We start from the raw sequence: 13224 nt of genomic DNA on the forward strand, positions 1-13224 counted from the left end.
ATAGTCAGATAAAACTAATATATATAATAATAGTGTACTTTGATTTTCATTCCCCTTCCAGACTCACATAAAAATAACATCTGAGTGACAATTAGAGCAGATGCAAGAAGACTGTTCATTATGTGTTCTAGGTTTAGCACTGCTTTATGGGATACATTATGATGCTGCCAACTAGACATTAGCACGATGAAGACCTGCTGTTCTGCAATGCACGTAGTCTCCAATGCCTACTGTGCATTACCAAGAACCTGGAAAGCTTTTCTTAATTTTTCACGTTTATCCTTGGATGTCAGATAAACTAGCAGGCACAAGTGTCATTGATGAAAAGTAAAGGGAGCCTGAGGCAATATGAACTCAGATAGCTACAAATATCAAGTGAAAATTTTACCAGTCTACTAGAAGTGGTTGGGGTTTTTTTTATAATCTACATATTATACTGCCTGTAAGTGTCTGGCTCTGTCGGGTGTTCTAAATTGAAGAGAATGGTGATATTAGGTATCTTGGAAGGTTACAAACATACAGGCCTTTTTCTCCTAGTAAAATACTTCCTTAGTTTAGAATACCCTCTGCCATAGCTTCTTTCTATAGACTCTCTGAAGTATTTTTTTTCTCTTACATAATATGGTGACCAGAGTTTAGCACAGGAATTAAATTTTTAGATCTGTGCATTTCCTTCTCATTTGTTCTCTGCAAGAATTCCTTTACTATCAAGACAGGCAGATCTATCTGCATTTTTTAGATTAGTCTTTACCCTGCTTAAGGCCACACTGCTACATTTTTTTCCATTGACAGTCATGTTGAACTTCATACAGATGTAGTCAGCTGCATCATTAGTCATTTCAATTTCTGGTCTAATCTTCAACACCTTGAGAGAACACCTGCCAGTCATATGCCACTATTATTTATGAGACAGTTCTACCATCCCAGTTCTTTCCTCCTTAACCTACCACTTAGAAAAATGGATCCACTTTAAGTGTATTTTTATCCTTTACTTACGTAAAAGCTGTCAAATAAGTTTGATTTTTTTTTCATGCTCTTTTTTGCACTTTTGTATGATGGGTGTACTCATTATAGACCCGGACTACCTTCCTGATGTCTCAGTCAACACAAAAGGAAAGGGACTGTAAAATGATGAAACAGTTAGTCTTTGCCTTCATTTAGAAACGCACTCTTCTAACCCCTTATACCAATTCCTGTGGAATGGCCACACACACTACAAATACTCACACGCCAGGGGAACACTGCTCTTAGAGTTACAGAATCAGACGTTTTAGAGTATGAAAATACGTTGTTGATATCAAGTATTATATACCCCAATTTTTTTGTTTAGAAAATTCTGCAGACAAGCCAGAGCTATCTGCTTTACAGGGTTGCTTCTCAAGGACCAAACTTCCCCCCCAACTCTTTCATTTCAAAACAGACTCTACTGAACCCCATCATAATTATCTGTAATGTTTTCATGGACTATTAAACAAAGATCTACTTGAAGACTAAAAACTGATGCAAAGACAACACCAACTTGTTTAAATGTTTATTCATCAAATAATGAAAGTGATAAATGGGAGTGGTGAATAATTAGAGAGCACTTACTGTAGCGGAGAGCTGTGGTCCATTCAGCTGTGCATGCAGGATGGCTTCATTGATGGCGTTCCGGATTCCCGTCAGTGCAATTTCCAGATCATGCGAGGCAGTCATTTCATTAGTCAGATATTCCAGCGTGGAGATATACTCCCTCCATTGCGCATCCAGTTCTGACACACTGGCCAAACAGCCCCTCATTACATTTAGACAATATCCGACACAGGGTCTGATTAGCGTTAGGCCCTGGCAATGTGGGCAGTACTGCATCTTCACTAGAGCTTTGCTACATTCCTTCGTGAGAGCTGCATGTTCAGTAGTATTTATCACTTCGATGCCCAGGCTGAGGGCCTGGCTGAGCATCCTACTTGCCCAAAGAGATTTTGACAGCTCTGTAACCATGTTTTTAGAATAGCGTCCAAAAGGATTTATGTCTTGCCTTGTAAGCCGTAGGCACTCTGTATACTCCTCTGATAAATCTGTAATTCCTGGGTTTATTAGCCGACTATACACCAGAGGAAAGAGACTGTCAAAAAACCGTAATACTGCACTTTCCACTGTAGTCTCTGCGCCCAGAATGTAGAGAGAGATGTCTGTAAAAAGTTCTTTAACAGGCTCTGCTGCTTCTTTTGCCATAGGTCTGTAAGCTGTCTCAAACAGGGAACTTGTGTGGTTTTCAGCAAAGCGAAGCAAAGACTCAAAGGCCTCTAAAAAAAGGGCAGGGGAGAGAAAGAACTAGAGGTTAATAGCAAGCACTTGAAATTTTAGTCACAGGACTAATACTGTCCTGAACATGAACATCAATAGTTACATGAAATCTGCAATATGAATATAACAATAGTTAATACCGCTTTCATCAGTAACATGATTAAAAAGACACCTAAATATTACATGTGCATAATAAAAGCAACACATTATACACAAATATTTTCTTAAAAAGAGACGACACTACTCTCAGTAGCTAGACCCTGACCCAAACTCCAGAGGTCAATGAAGGACTCCCACAGACTCCAGGCAGGGTCTGTCCAAGATGGCTTTTGTAACTGACACTGCATTTGGGCAGTTCAACTAGATACATTTCCAAAAGATCCCTCTACATACAAGTGATATCAGTTTCCAGTACACAGGGAGGACTGCAACATTTTCAATGTTCCTACAGAACCGCAGGGAAGAATACTTGAATAGGCAAAATTATGTGATGCAAGTTCTGGAACTGTGAGACACAGGAGTAACTGGTAACAGGAGCTGTCTGTAATACACTAATCACACTATCACTGCTGCACTGGACCGAATAAATAATGATAGAATATCCACATTTAATAAAAGGGTGAAAATTCATATTCAAACTTCTTGTAAAGCTATAAGACTTCACTGCACATTGATATCAAAGTCAGAGAATAACATCTCATCAGCGCACAGAAGTGCTGATCCTCATTCATTAGCTGTACTTCTCAACTGTAACTGTTTGAAATGTTTTAATAACTTAATAGTGTATGAAAGCAGTATCTTGATAACATAATAACAGCTTAAAGTTGTATTAGCTTTTCATCTGAGGTGATCCATTGCTATGAAATCCTGCATCAAGAATGGAAAAAGCGCAAGGCATTCACATGTCCTACAATCGGTCTAGATTTCTAAAACACATACTTGTACGATTTGGAGAGCTGACATGCAGAGTAAATACATGCTAGAAGGAAGGACTAGACAAAGCTGACACACAAATAGCAACTTTAGATAAACTGCTGGACAGCAGCTCCATTGAGCTGGTGAGATAACTGAATATAAACAGAAGCTGAAGCTTTTGTTTCACAGTGCTGTGAGTCAGTGACTGAGAGGCACTTCTTGCAAAGTACAACTCAAGGATGAAGGAAAGATGCTGTGTGAATAAATTCTCTCCCTGTTAACATCAGCTAGGTCTGTACACCAGCCAGTGGTTGGGCAGGGCTTGACATCAAGTCCGCTATGAACCAAAACCAAAATGAAATTATAAAGTCAGGAAAACAGTATCTCCTTTAACTACACCATTTTTGAGTGGCAAAAAAAAAAAAAAAAAAAAAATTGCAGAAGGCAAATATTATACACCCAAAACACTGATCGGGGTGCTAGAATTCAGAGACAGGGGCAAGGAAGGGGTCAGTTCTCAAGATTATTTTTAATGACACAGAAGACAGTAATCCACACCGTTCCCACTGCTTTGTTTGGAAGCCCTATGACAAAAAGCCTCTGACATAAATAATTCTTGCGCTCCTCTGGATGGCAGGTAGTTCCAGTCAAGGCAGGAGACCTATCACTTCATACCTCCTGAGGACTGGCCAGACAATGGGTTTTCAGTCTAATCCTCCTCCACATTCATCTGAACATCACCATGCGATTCACTGCAATGTAACACAAACCGAAGTCGCTCAAAGATCAGCTCAGCAAAGGAGCAGATACAATACTGTAAGTCAAGATTAGTATACACTGGCAAAGTTTTGTAGAAAAGCCTGCTCAGTGCCTTCCTCTATTACATCTCCCTGGGCAACTAACTTGCTTGTTATGATAAGCATTACAATCCCTTTACCACAAAGGGTGATTTAACTAGACAGATAATACAACATATCTCATTGTACATTAAATCATCAGTATTTTACACACACACGCACACGCTGTATCCTTCTGCTAGAGAATCACTTCAGCATTCCCACTGGTATTACAGCAACTAATAGTCTGGAAGTGCTTATAAAATCCTAGAAATTAAGAATTCAGATACACTTCAGTTGAAAAAGAAGAAAGTTCATTCTCAGAGAGAGAAACACCTTGCCAAGTTTCAGACTGAAGCAGATTTTTACAGCTGAAAAGAATTCTGAAAATTGGATTTATGATGGAAATATTGACACAACCTAAACTGTAGTGCAGTTAGCTGTGTGCCACTGCACTATTGAAAGGTTTTGTTTGCCGCATCACCCCTATGCATTTTTATTTCTAGAGGAAACCTAAATACCATTTCTGTTTATCATACTAAAAAGGCAATAGAAATATTCAAAACATGAATAAAACAGTGTTTTAAAGTTTCCTCCTTCAAGTACACTCTCTTTATCTCTCACAGATATTCAGCTCACCGTTAAATTATGGGAGCAGGGACTGTCTCCTACAATGCCAATAGTCTTACGCTGTTGCTTTACATTCCACACCCATAAAGGCTGAACTGCAGCCATCATCCTCCTTATCTGAAGACTAAATGAAATGCATTTATAAATGTGCAAGTATCCTTATTGTCCTGAGAAATAACTGCCCCAGTGAAAGATTAAAGCCAAACAGTCAATAACAACGTACATCCCAAGAAAACAGATTTCAGCAGTTTCCTGGGATACTAGGGTATAGACTAGAAACCAGGTAGCATTTTATTTTCAAACCTCTTAACTGTGAAAATTCTGCACTATTCTGAGACAAGTATGAAATAAAAATATTTAACACTATCATTTATTTTTCATTGTATAAGAGAAAAATTGTGATGGTATATAGCTTCATTCCTCCTGCAAAAAGAGTCCTAACAACAAAAATATAGTACAAAAAATATTTCTGCTGATTGTAGATGTGTGGCAAACACCCGTAAGGTATCATTTGCTTCCTTATCACCATTGGTCAGACACAAAAAATGACTCATGCTTGAAGGCACTCTAGCAATGATGTTTGAGAAGGAAATATGTAGATCTTTTTTCATTGTTAAGGCATTAAGAGATATTTGAGACAATCAAATTACTGGATCAGCTGGATGTTCTTAGACCTTTAATTAGAAATAATGGGGCTTCATGCAGTAGAACAATTTTGTAACAATGGACATCTTGCATTCTAGTTGTACAGAGCAAGCAACCTTAGCATCTTGTTTTAAAAGTGATTAATTATATGCTTTTAATGCACCTTGTGTGGTACTTTGTATGGAGTTTCTAAATCCCAAGGAAGGTATACCACTATCTGAAAAGCTGGGTGCTCATCTGTGCAGTCAAATACAGCAAACTTTAGACATTTATGAACTCACAAAAAGCTGAATTCTAAGCCTAAGCACACATCAGGAGAAACATTTGATCATCTTTCACAGCCTTTGGCTTCCACCCCCCCCACCAGCAGCATACAATGTACTATAAATTGGAAATATATTGCTTCTGAACAGAAATAAGACATAACCAAAATCATCCAGAATTTGATGGAAACATTATGCATTTTCTGTCTTCCTTTAATATTGAAATAAATAGGAAGGTGGAGAACAAGGTTTGTTCTCATGTTCCTCAAAAGCCCCTTTTTGATTTAAAGTGAAACAACAGCTAACTTTGGATTTTGAACTAACACATCAGTAACTACGTAATGTAAGTCAGGCAACACCACCTTCCACGGGGAGAATTTTGTTTAAACTGTTTATCATGCGCTCACAAAATACCTGACACCACCACTGATGTGTCTGTGACAGTCAAACACAGCTGATCAAATACAGCTCACCTCTGGAAACTTCGCATCTGAACTGCTGGTGTTTGAAAATCAGCTTCTGGAGAAAAGCCCAGTTATGACAAGATGCCACGCTGGTTTTGCTGCTCCACTGGCAGCACAGAGCCTGCCAGGCCAAGCAGCTAACCAGTTTGCATGCTGGGCTTCTAGCCTGGTTCCTAGCATTAACATACACTAAAAATTATATTATGCTCAGTCTAACACACACAGATGGAAAAACATTGCTTTGCACATACAGCATCCATGCTTATTCATCATGAGCATGGCACAGCTTGGTTTTGAGTGATAGCTTCCTTCTGACAGAAATACATCCATCCTGACACAGAGGATATTTTACTTCTCTTAAACCAGCCAGCAGCTACATTTCATATACCTAATGCAATAAAAATCACAAAGGATTCCTGACTTATCTCACACCAGCTTTTGCACCAGTGTAACACCACTGACTTCTTTAGCGGGATTTAATCCTGATTTAAGCCCACTGTACATCAGAAGAAGCTGCAGAATGTAAGTGTTTCTGCTAAACAAATCTGCTAAAGGATAGTGCTTGCTACAGGGAGAAACAGATTTAGGAGGCATGTATCAGTCTGCCCAACACTGGTGTGCCAGCATTTTCCAAAGATTTCCTCTATTTTTTCACCACCTGGAAGTCTATTTGGGGAAAGAACAAGATATTTTAAGTAACAGTACAGACAAAGGAAAAATATCTAATACTGTAACTACTGCTTTGACTAGTTCTTTATGTCATGTAAACACTGCATTCAATTACTTACTCTAAGGAGGACTCACTTCAGCAGGAATAGCTTCTTGTGTTTTTAAATTGCTGTCATCTCTATTTTAGTGCAGTCACGTGCAACAGCTCTCCAAGTTTGTGTCCAGGCCACCACCCCTTCCTCCTGCAGCCTTATCTTTAGAACAAGAACCAAAAATGCAAAACTGCCACACAACAATTTGCCACTCTTTCTGCCACTAAAATCTTTCTGGGTGTGTTCTGAGGAATTGTTTATTTTTTCAAGCTCCCAGACACATGGCAACATAGCCTCAAGGAAAGCCTTCAACAAAACAATCCACTGAAGTGCATAGCAAGTCTGCACACACATGGTAGTACAAGAGCTTGCATTCAGGATTGCCTTCATCGCATAAACCCCAGATTTCTTACCATGCATGAAGGCCAGCAGATGTGGTCTCAGGGAATACACACAGATAGGAGTTTTCCAAGAAAATCTGGATTGACATATGATAGCCATACATAGAGAAAGTTCATTTGCTTCCCTCTCTTATACCAGACCTTTACAAGCTATTGAGATCCTTATTCTGTAAGCAACTATAGGGTTCAGATGGGGAGCATTAGGAGAAGGCTAAGCAACTTCCAACTTGCTGGATTATGAATCAGTCCAAATCCACGTTCTTTTCTTTCCACAGGTCCAACACAGGCATGTTAGCATGGGAACCATTTTCCCAAAATAAAGGCAATCTAAGCACCAGACACCTCTGTGCACAGAGGACCATTTCTGTCAGGCAGTAGCTGAGGCTCAGGTAGAGTGGGTCTACTGTTGGAACCCCCATGTCTTCCAAAATCAAAGTCATAAAACTGAGTGCAAAACACAACATGCATATGTGAAAGGAAAGTTACTGTCACTGCCATTATGCTTTTGTGTCTGACTCAAAGTTGGCACCTTGCCCACAGAACTGACAAGGTAAGACTACCCTGCTAATGCAGTGGCTCCTCCACTACATTAATAACCCCTTACACTCTGCAATAATTGAATGCATGCTGAACTTAAATTTTAAAAAGCCACCAGCTTCTAAAAAAAAAAAAAAAAAAAAAAAAGGAAACCATTATATTATAAACATTACTGAAAAGATTTAACAATGCTCAATAAACCAAAAGTAGAAGCAAACACTGAAACTATCTATACGGAAATAACATCTGTGTACATTTTAGATTTGAGTGTAATCACGAAAGAAGAATGACAAATTTAAGTAGCTCCATTATTTGTTTGGTCTCTTAGGACCACACTAATATTTGGCTCCTTTCCCTTCAACATCTTGCGTTTATTACAGAGTTACAGGATGAATGAAAGCTACAGTTTGTTGAACAATAGCTTCCTTTTAATGCTTTCAAGTCCATTAAATCTTCTGCATCTTTATGGCTTGCCAAAATAAAGGACAACATATTAATATTTTGCAGCAGTAGAATTTAAGTATGTACTATTTGCAATTTAATGCATAGAGAACAATGTACATGGCAGAAAATCACACCCAGATACACATCTACATGACACACAAATGATAAAATTCAGAATTCTACTTTTTTGGATACGCAATGATCTCTAAACATATTTAAAAGAATAAGAAAAGAGTGCTCAAAAAGCATCATTAAACAAGATGAACAGGTGGGGGTTTTTTAGATCATAAGATCACTTGAAAAAAGAATGCAAGTGCAAAACAAATTGTGTCATGTTTACAAAGACAGAACCTGAAATCCATTCATTCATTAAGCTGCTTTTGAAAACAACTTCTTATAACTTTCAGCTTCATTTCTATTTTGTGACTTTTTGCTAGTAGCAAAGAGTGTCAAGCATTGGAAGTTTCCTTCTTATTTATCCTGAATCTTTCTGCTGAATGTAGGGCCAAAGCTCTTTATTAATACCCTACTTTTTCATGTGTTTTACTGTTTTTACATAAACACAGTTGCTCTTGATGAAGCTGACGAGAAATAACATGTTAATAAACATATCAGCAGTCTCATGGAAATACGATGTCCACCACATCATTGTTGACACTACACCAACACTTGCAGGAAACATTGCCAGCTTGCTCCAAAACATTTTGGGTCAGAGAAAAACCTGAAAGCTCTCAGATCTGGGCCATGTGGAAGCATCTCTTGCTTTCTACTCACCTCCTGTAGCTGCTTTTAACGAGGCAGAGTACAAAACAGATTCAAAAGCAAGAAAGCTAAGTCAGTTTTGGAAAGGGGAGAAAGGGAGGTTTGAATTTGCTCACCTTGACAGCAAGGAGAAGGTATGTCTTTAGAACTAATAGGGCCTTCAGAATATAGATTAGAGAGTAAAAAGAAGCCAGCTTTCCATTACTGTGCGTAGGGCAAGGTCTTAACAGTCTCTCCATGAGTTTGTCTACGTTGATAACATCAGATAAATATCCTGTCATGTACCTGTTGACAGAAACTTCTGTGCAAGTTGAAAAGTAAGAAGTCTGTGCCTCCTCTGTCCATACCTAACAGCTATGGACAACCCAGATTAACCAGAAATCAATGGGTAGGATTATTTACAAGCTACTGCTACCATCCTTTAACCCTCTGCTCGGTTCCAAGTGTAATTTAAGACTCTTTTTAACTTAAGAAAACTTATGAAAAGTTGCAAGGGCTTTAAAAAATTCTAGCAGCAAGACTTCCAGAGCGTAAGAGTACCTGGTCTTTCCTTAGTAATATCTCCTGTGCTGGGAGCTTGTACAGCGGTTTGCCAGATGTAACACGATATGAGAAAGCCTGGTGCAATTTGAGTTTCAGAGCAGCAGACCCACTATTGTAGTTTGGTAATATGTGCAAAGCTAAGACACTTAGGAAAACCAATTTCCAAATGGTCTATTGGAAGACTGACTTCCAATAACAGCAATAGGAACCAACACCATTAAGTACCATCTGAAAACTTCTATCTTGGCATGAAAATTAGTCTTGTTTGTTTTCATATGCACAAACCTATTTCAGCCCTCACACATAGGAAGCAACCACCCCCTCAGACTGCTGCCCCAGCCAGCAAACCCACACCCTTTTCCGAATCAAACAGTTCTACAGTACACTTATTTCTTCTTTTTCTTCCACTTTTTTTGAAACTTAAACAGCTTCTTTGCTATACAGTCTTGCACAGGGAGAAGGGGGGGAAATATGCAGGTTATATTTTGGTGAGATTGATGAACATTGAAACCATTAACTTTGGGTTATTTTGGTGAGTATTTGATTCTGGAAGCATCAGTAATAGAAGTAATATCACCAAGTTTAAAACAGGCTCACTGCTTCATAAGCAGGTGATGCAAAGGGGAAAAAAGGCAGCAGATACACAAGCCTCGGAGAAACTTTCATAACAACAGAATGGTCCAGTGATAAATAGCAATCTTTTGTTCTGCTCTAGTCATTTTGCCATGAAATCAAATAATGATTTCTGTAGACTGCATGCTGGGGAATATATCCAAATTGCTGGAAGTAGTAACCACAGCACACACATTTTTTAGTCTTAGTGGCCTTGGCTTTATTATTAACAAAACAACAATGTATAACAAAGTTGCAATGAGCTGCAAAAGTATTTATCAAAGACAGGCTAGAGGAAGCTCTGCAGTCTCCTCTACCAAACCATATCCACCCTTTTTAAAGAAAACACTATATGGAAGAGTTTATAGAAAATAACTAAGTTGTTACGCTTCACAAAACCAGTTACAGTTTGCTACCTTGATTTTGAGCTGCTCACTATTTATTTCACCTTGAAACTTTTTGTGAATACAATGAATGAGTTGGTAATTAAATTTAACAGTTTATTATTTCTGTATACTGCATTTCAGTATGGTTGTACCTTATTTTATACACTGTAATTATAGGGTGCAATTACTTACTCCTTTTTAAAGTGAGCAGTCTCAAGTAAAACTAGATCAGTTGACCAGCAGAAAGCTGGAGACCAGATGTGGTATTAACCTTTTATGACACCACTGGGCTTCCTCTGACAGATAAATAAAGCAAGTAGTTCTTTGGGAATATTTGTGCAGTAGAAGGCTGATGGACATCTAGCATCACCGTGGTAACATGATCTAGAAGAGCAGTAAAAGCCCTGAGGACTATGGCTGGACTTTTTATAAAGTTGTGGCTATCAGTATTATTCTCCTTCCGTCAAAACACAGTTCCAAACGATGATCCATATAATTCATATCTGCCAAGTTCAAACCTGTCAGCTGTTACTTAATATAAATTCACAGTTTTAACAGGAGTTGGGCCAAAATAACTGAAGAACGAACTACGGCTGTGCTTCAACAACATTAGCTATGCCTTTAATTTGCTTTCCAAGAACAATTAATTTATAAAAACAGTTCTCTCAAGCTACGAGGGAAAAAAAACACAAGCAGTTATATATCCGTAGGTAGCTAGGTTCTTCACATAACTGTAACTACCTTTGAAGTTCTTAGGAGGCTTAACAGCCATCAGGCTGGGAGCAGAAACGATGTTATCTGATTTATTTGATCCATCGCTAATATAGACAGTGATGACTGGAAGCCACAGCTACAACAAGTAGCACACAATTCCCAAGATGGATTACAGCACAAAGCACTTGCAAAATAGCTTTGAATGACAACTCTGTAACCATCAACATTTCATTCAAGGTAGATCCACGGAAACAGTCTACATTACTTAAATTATTCTAATGAACAAAGTTTTTGCCACATAAAAGAGCACCCGCTTTTAGGTTTTTTTACGCTAAAATCCTGTGGACAGGGGCAAAGATGTATAGTGAACTGAAAAGTAATCATTTTTCCTTAGAAAATAAAAATATTTCCAGTAAAAATAAACAGCTTGAACAATATTTTCTTAAAAATCAACCCTGAATCATCACTTTATGGGATGAGATAAACCCCCAGTATCTTTTCAAGTCAGGTTCTTGCTGTGGGGTGGGGGTTTTTTGACATATTTGAGTATAGTTGTAAAAACATAGTCAGCCCCAAAAGGTGTGTTGGCCCAACAATCCAAGACTTGCATGGTGTTAGACAGGATTTACACTGGACTCTAAAAAGTGGATTGCCGTCAGTTTGGTTTCTTCAGAATAGATACTTGGTACATATGGCTGCAATTCCTTTGAATGAGCGGAACCTCCAGTGCCAAAGTCTTGCACACTTTTTCTACAAATTTTCAATATACAACAGTTTGGTTATTAAACTGTAACTGTACACTTCTCAAAACTCACATGGTTGTTACCAAAATACACAGTGAAAGATGGAGCTCAGGTAACTTTAGAGCATGCCTACATCTGAGGCTAGCCAGGGAGGTAACTATTCCTGGTGACTATACATGTTAAGCACTTACACACAAAAATGCTGCTAACATTGGGAGATGGTGCAAAACAATTACCTCATTCTTTCTGGGGTTCCGTAGCAATTACTTTCCTACATGTGTAAGCAGTTTTGCAATGCTGTGAATCACTGCACTATGCGTGCTAGCATGGGGCTAGTTTATAAGTGAAGATAATACCCTTATCGTAATCTCTAGGATTAAGGCTTTCGGGTAATCTCTTCCCACAGACCAGTGGACAGAATAAAAGGGTATCACTTTTCTTTGGATTTCCCAGACTACTTTTGTCACAAGTACTTTTGGAATGAGATACTTTGCACATATAGTGTAGTTTCCAGAACTAAAACAGACTTGTGGAAGAATCTCTGCACATTCACGACTGCAGTATGGGCTGGCTTGAGAGCCTGAGGCAATGTGTCATTTATCGTAGCACTCTGAATGCTTTGGGCCTATATGGAGTAAAAAAAACCTCTTAACTGGAATCTATGCCTAGGTAAGGGTGAGGACAACATTTAAATGGCAACATGTGTGGGACATACATGTACAAGTATTCAGGAGCAAGCAAGTCATGGTAACTGTGGACTACTGCCATATAAAAACCAGAAAGTCCAAAATGCAATTAGGTGGGGAGACAGCTGATGTACAAGTAAAATGTGGATACATAGAGATATTGCTGATTTATATTGCCTGAGGAGAGGGACTATTCAAAAAATACTAGGAAAAAAAGTGGCCAAAAATTGCTTCTACAGCCTTCCAGCAAATGAAAACCATAGAGAAAGTAAAAGCTGTGCCAGCTACGCACAGTGCCAGGTACTAATACCAGAGAGAAACAGATGCCATCATTAGACAAAGAGAGGGCATTTATGTTGGTGGTCTGCTGGAGCTCAAACACACTGCGCATTTGACACAATTGGGCTTGGAGAGCAAGCAAGTGGGGCTTGCCAAAAACGCTACAGACTTCTCTCTGTTGCTTGACTCACACAGTGGCACTGATGATGATCCATGAGGCACTGAGCACTTGGATGTTACCTATGGAGAAGTATAAAACATATCTTTAGAATCCAGACATGACCAGAATACCGAGTACATTCTATAAGTTGCCTCTG

General features: G+C 38.7%; 1 protein-coding gene across 2 annotated transcripts in view; it reads right to left on the reverse strand.

The window, feature by feature from the left end:
- Positions 1–13224, reverse strand: part of LOC140653919 (glypican-5-like) — a 406660-nt gene that overhangs the window by 304629 nt on the left and 88807 nt on the right. For both annotated transcript variants that reach the window (XM_072866654.1, XM_072866655.1), the window contains exon 3: positions 1591–2285. In XM_072866654.1, the coding sequence (XP_072722755.1) occupies positions 1591–2285 (695 nt within the window). The remainder of the gene's footprint in view (positions 1–1590; positions 2286–13224) is intronic.

The sequence above is a fragment of the Ciconia boyciana genome, chromosome 7 (genome assembly GCF_034638445.1).
Source record: "Ciconia boyciana chromosome 7, ASM3463844v1, whole genome shotgun sequence".
Lineage (NCBI taxonomy): Eukaryota > Metazoa > Chordata > Aves > Ciconiiformes > Ciconiidae > Ciconia > Ciconia boyciana.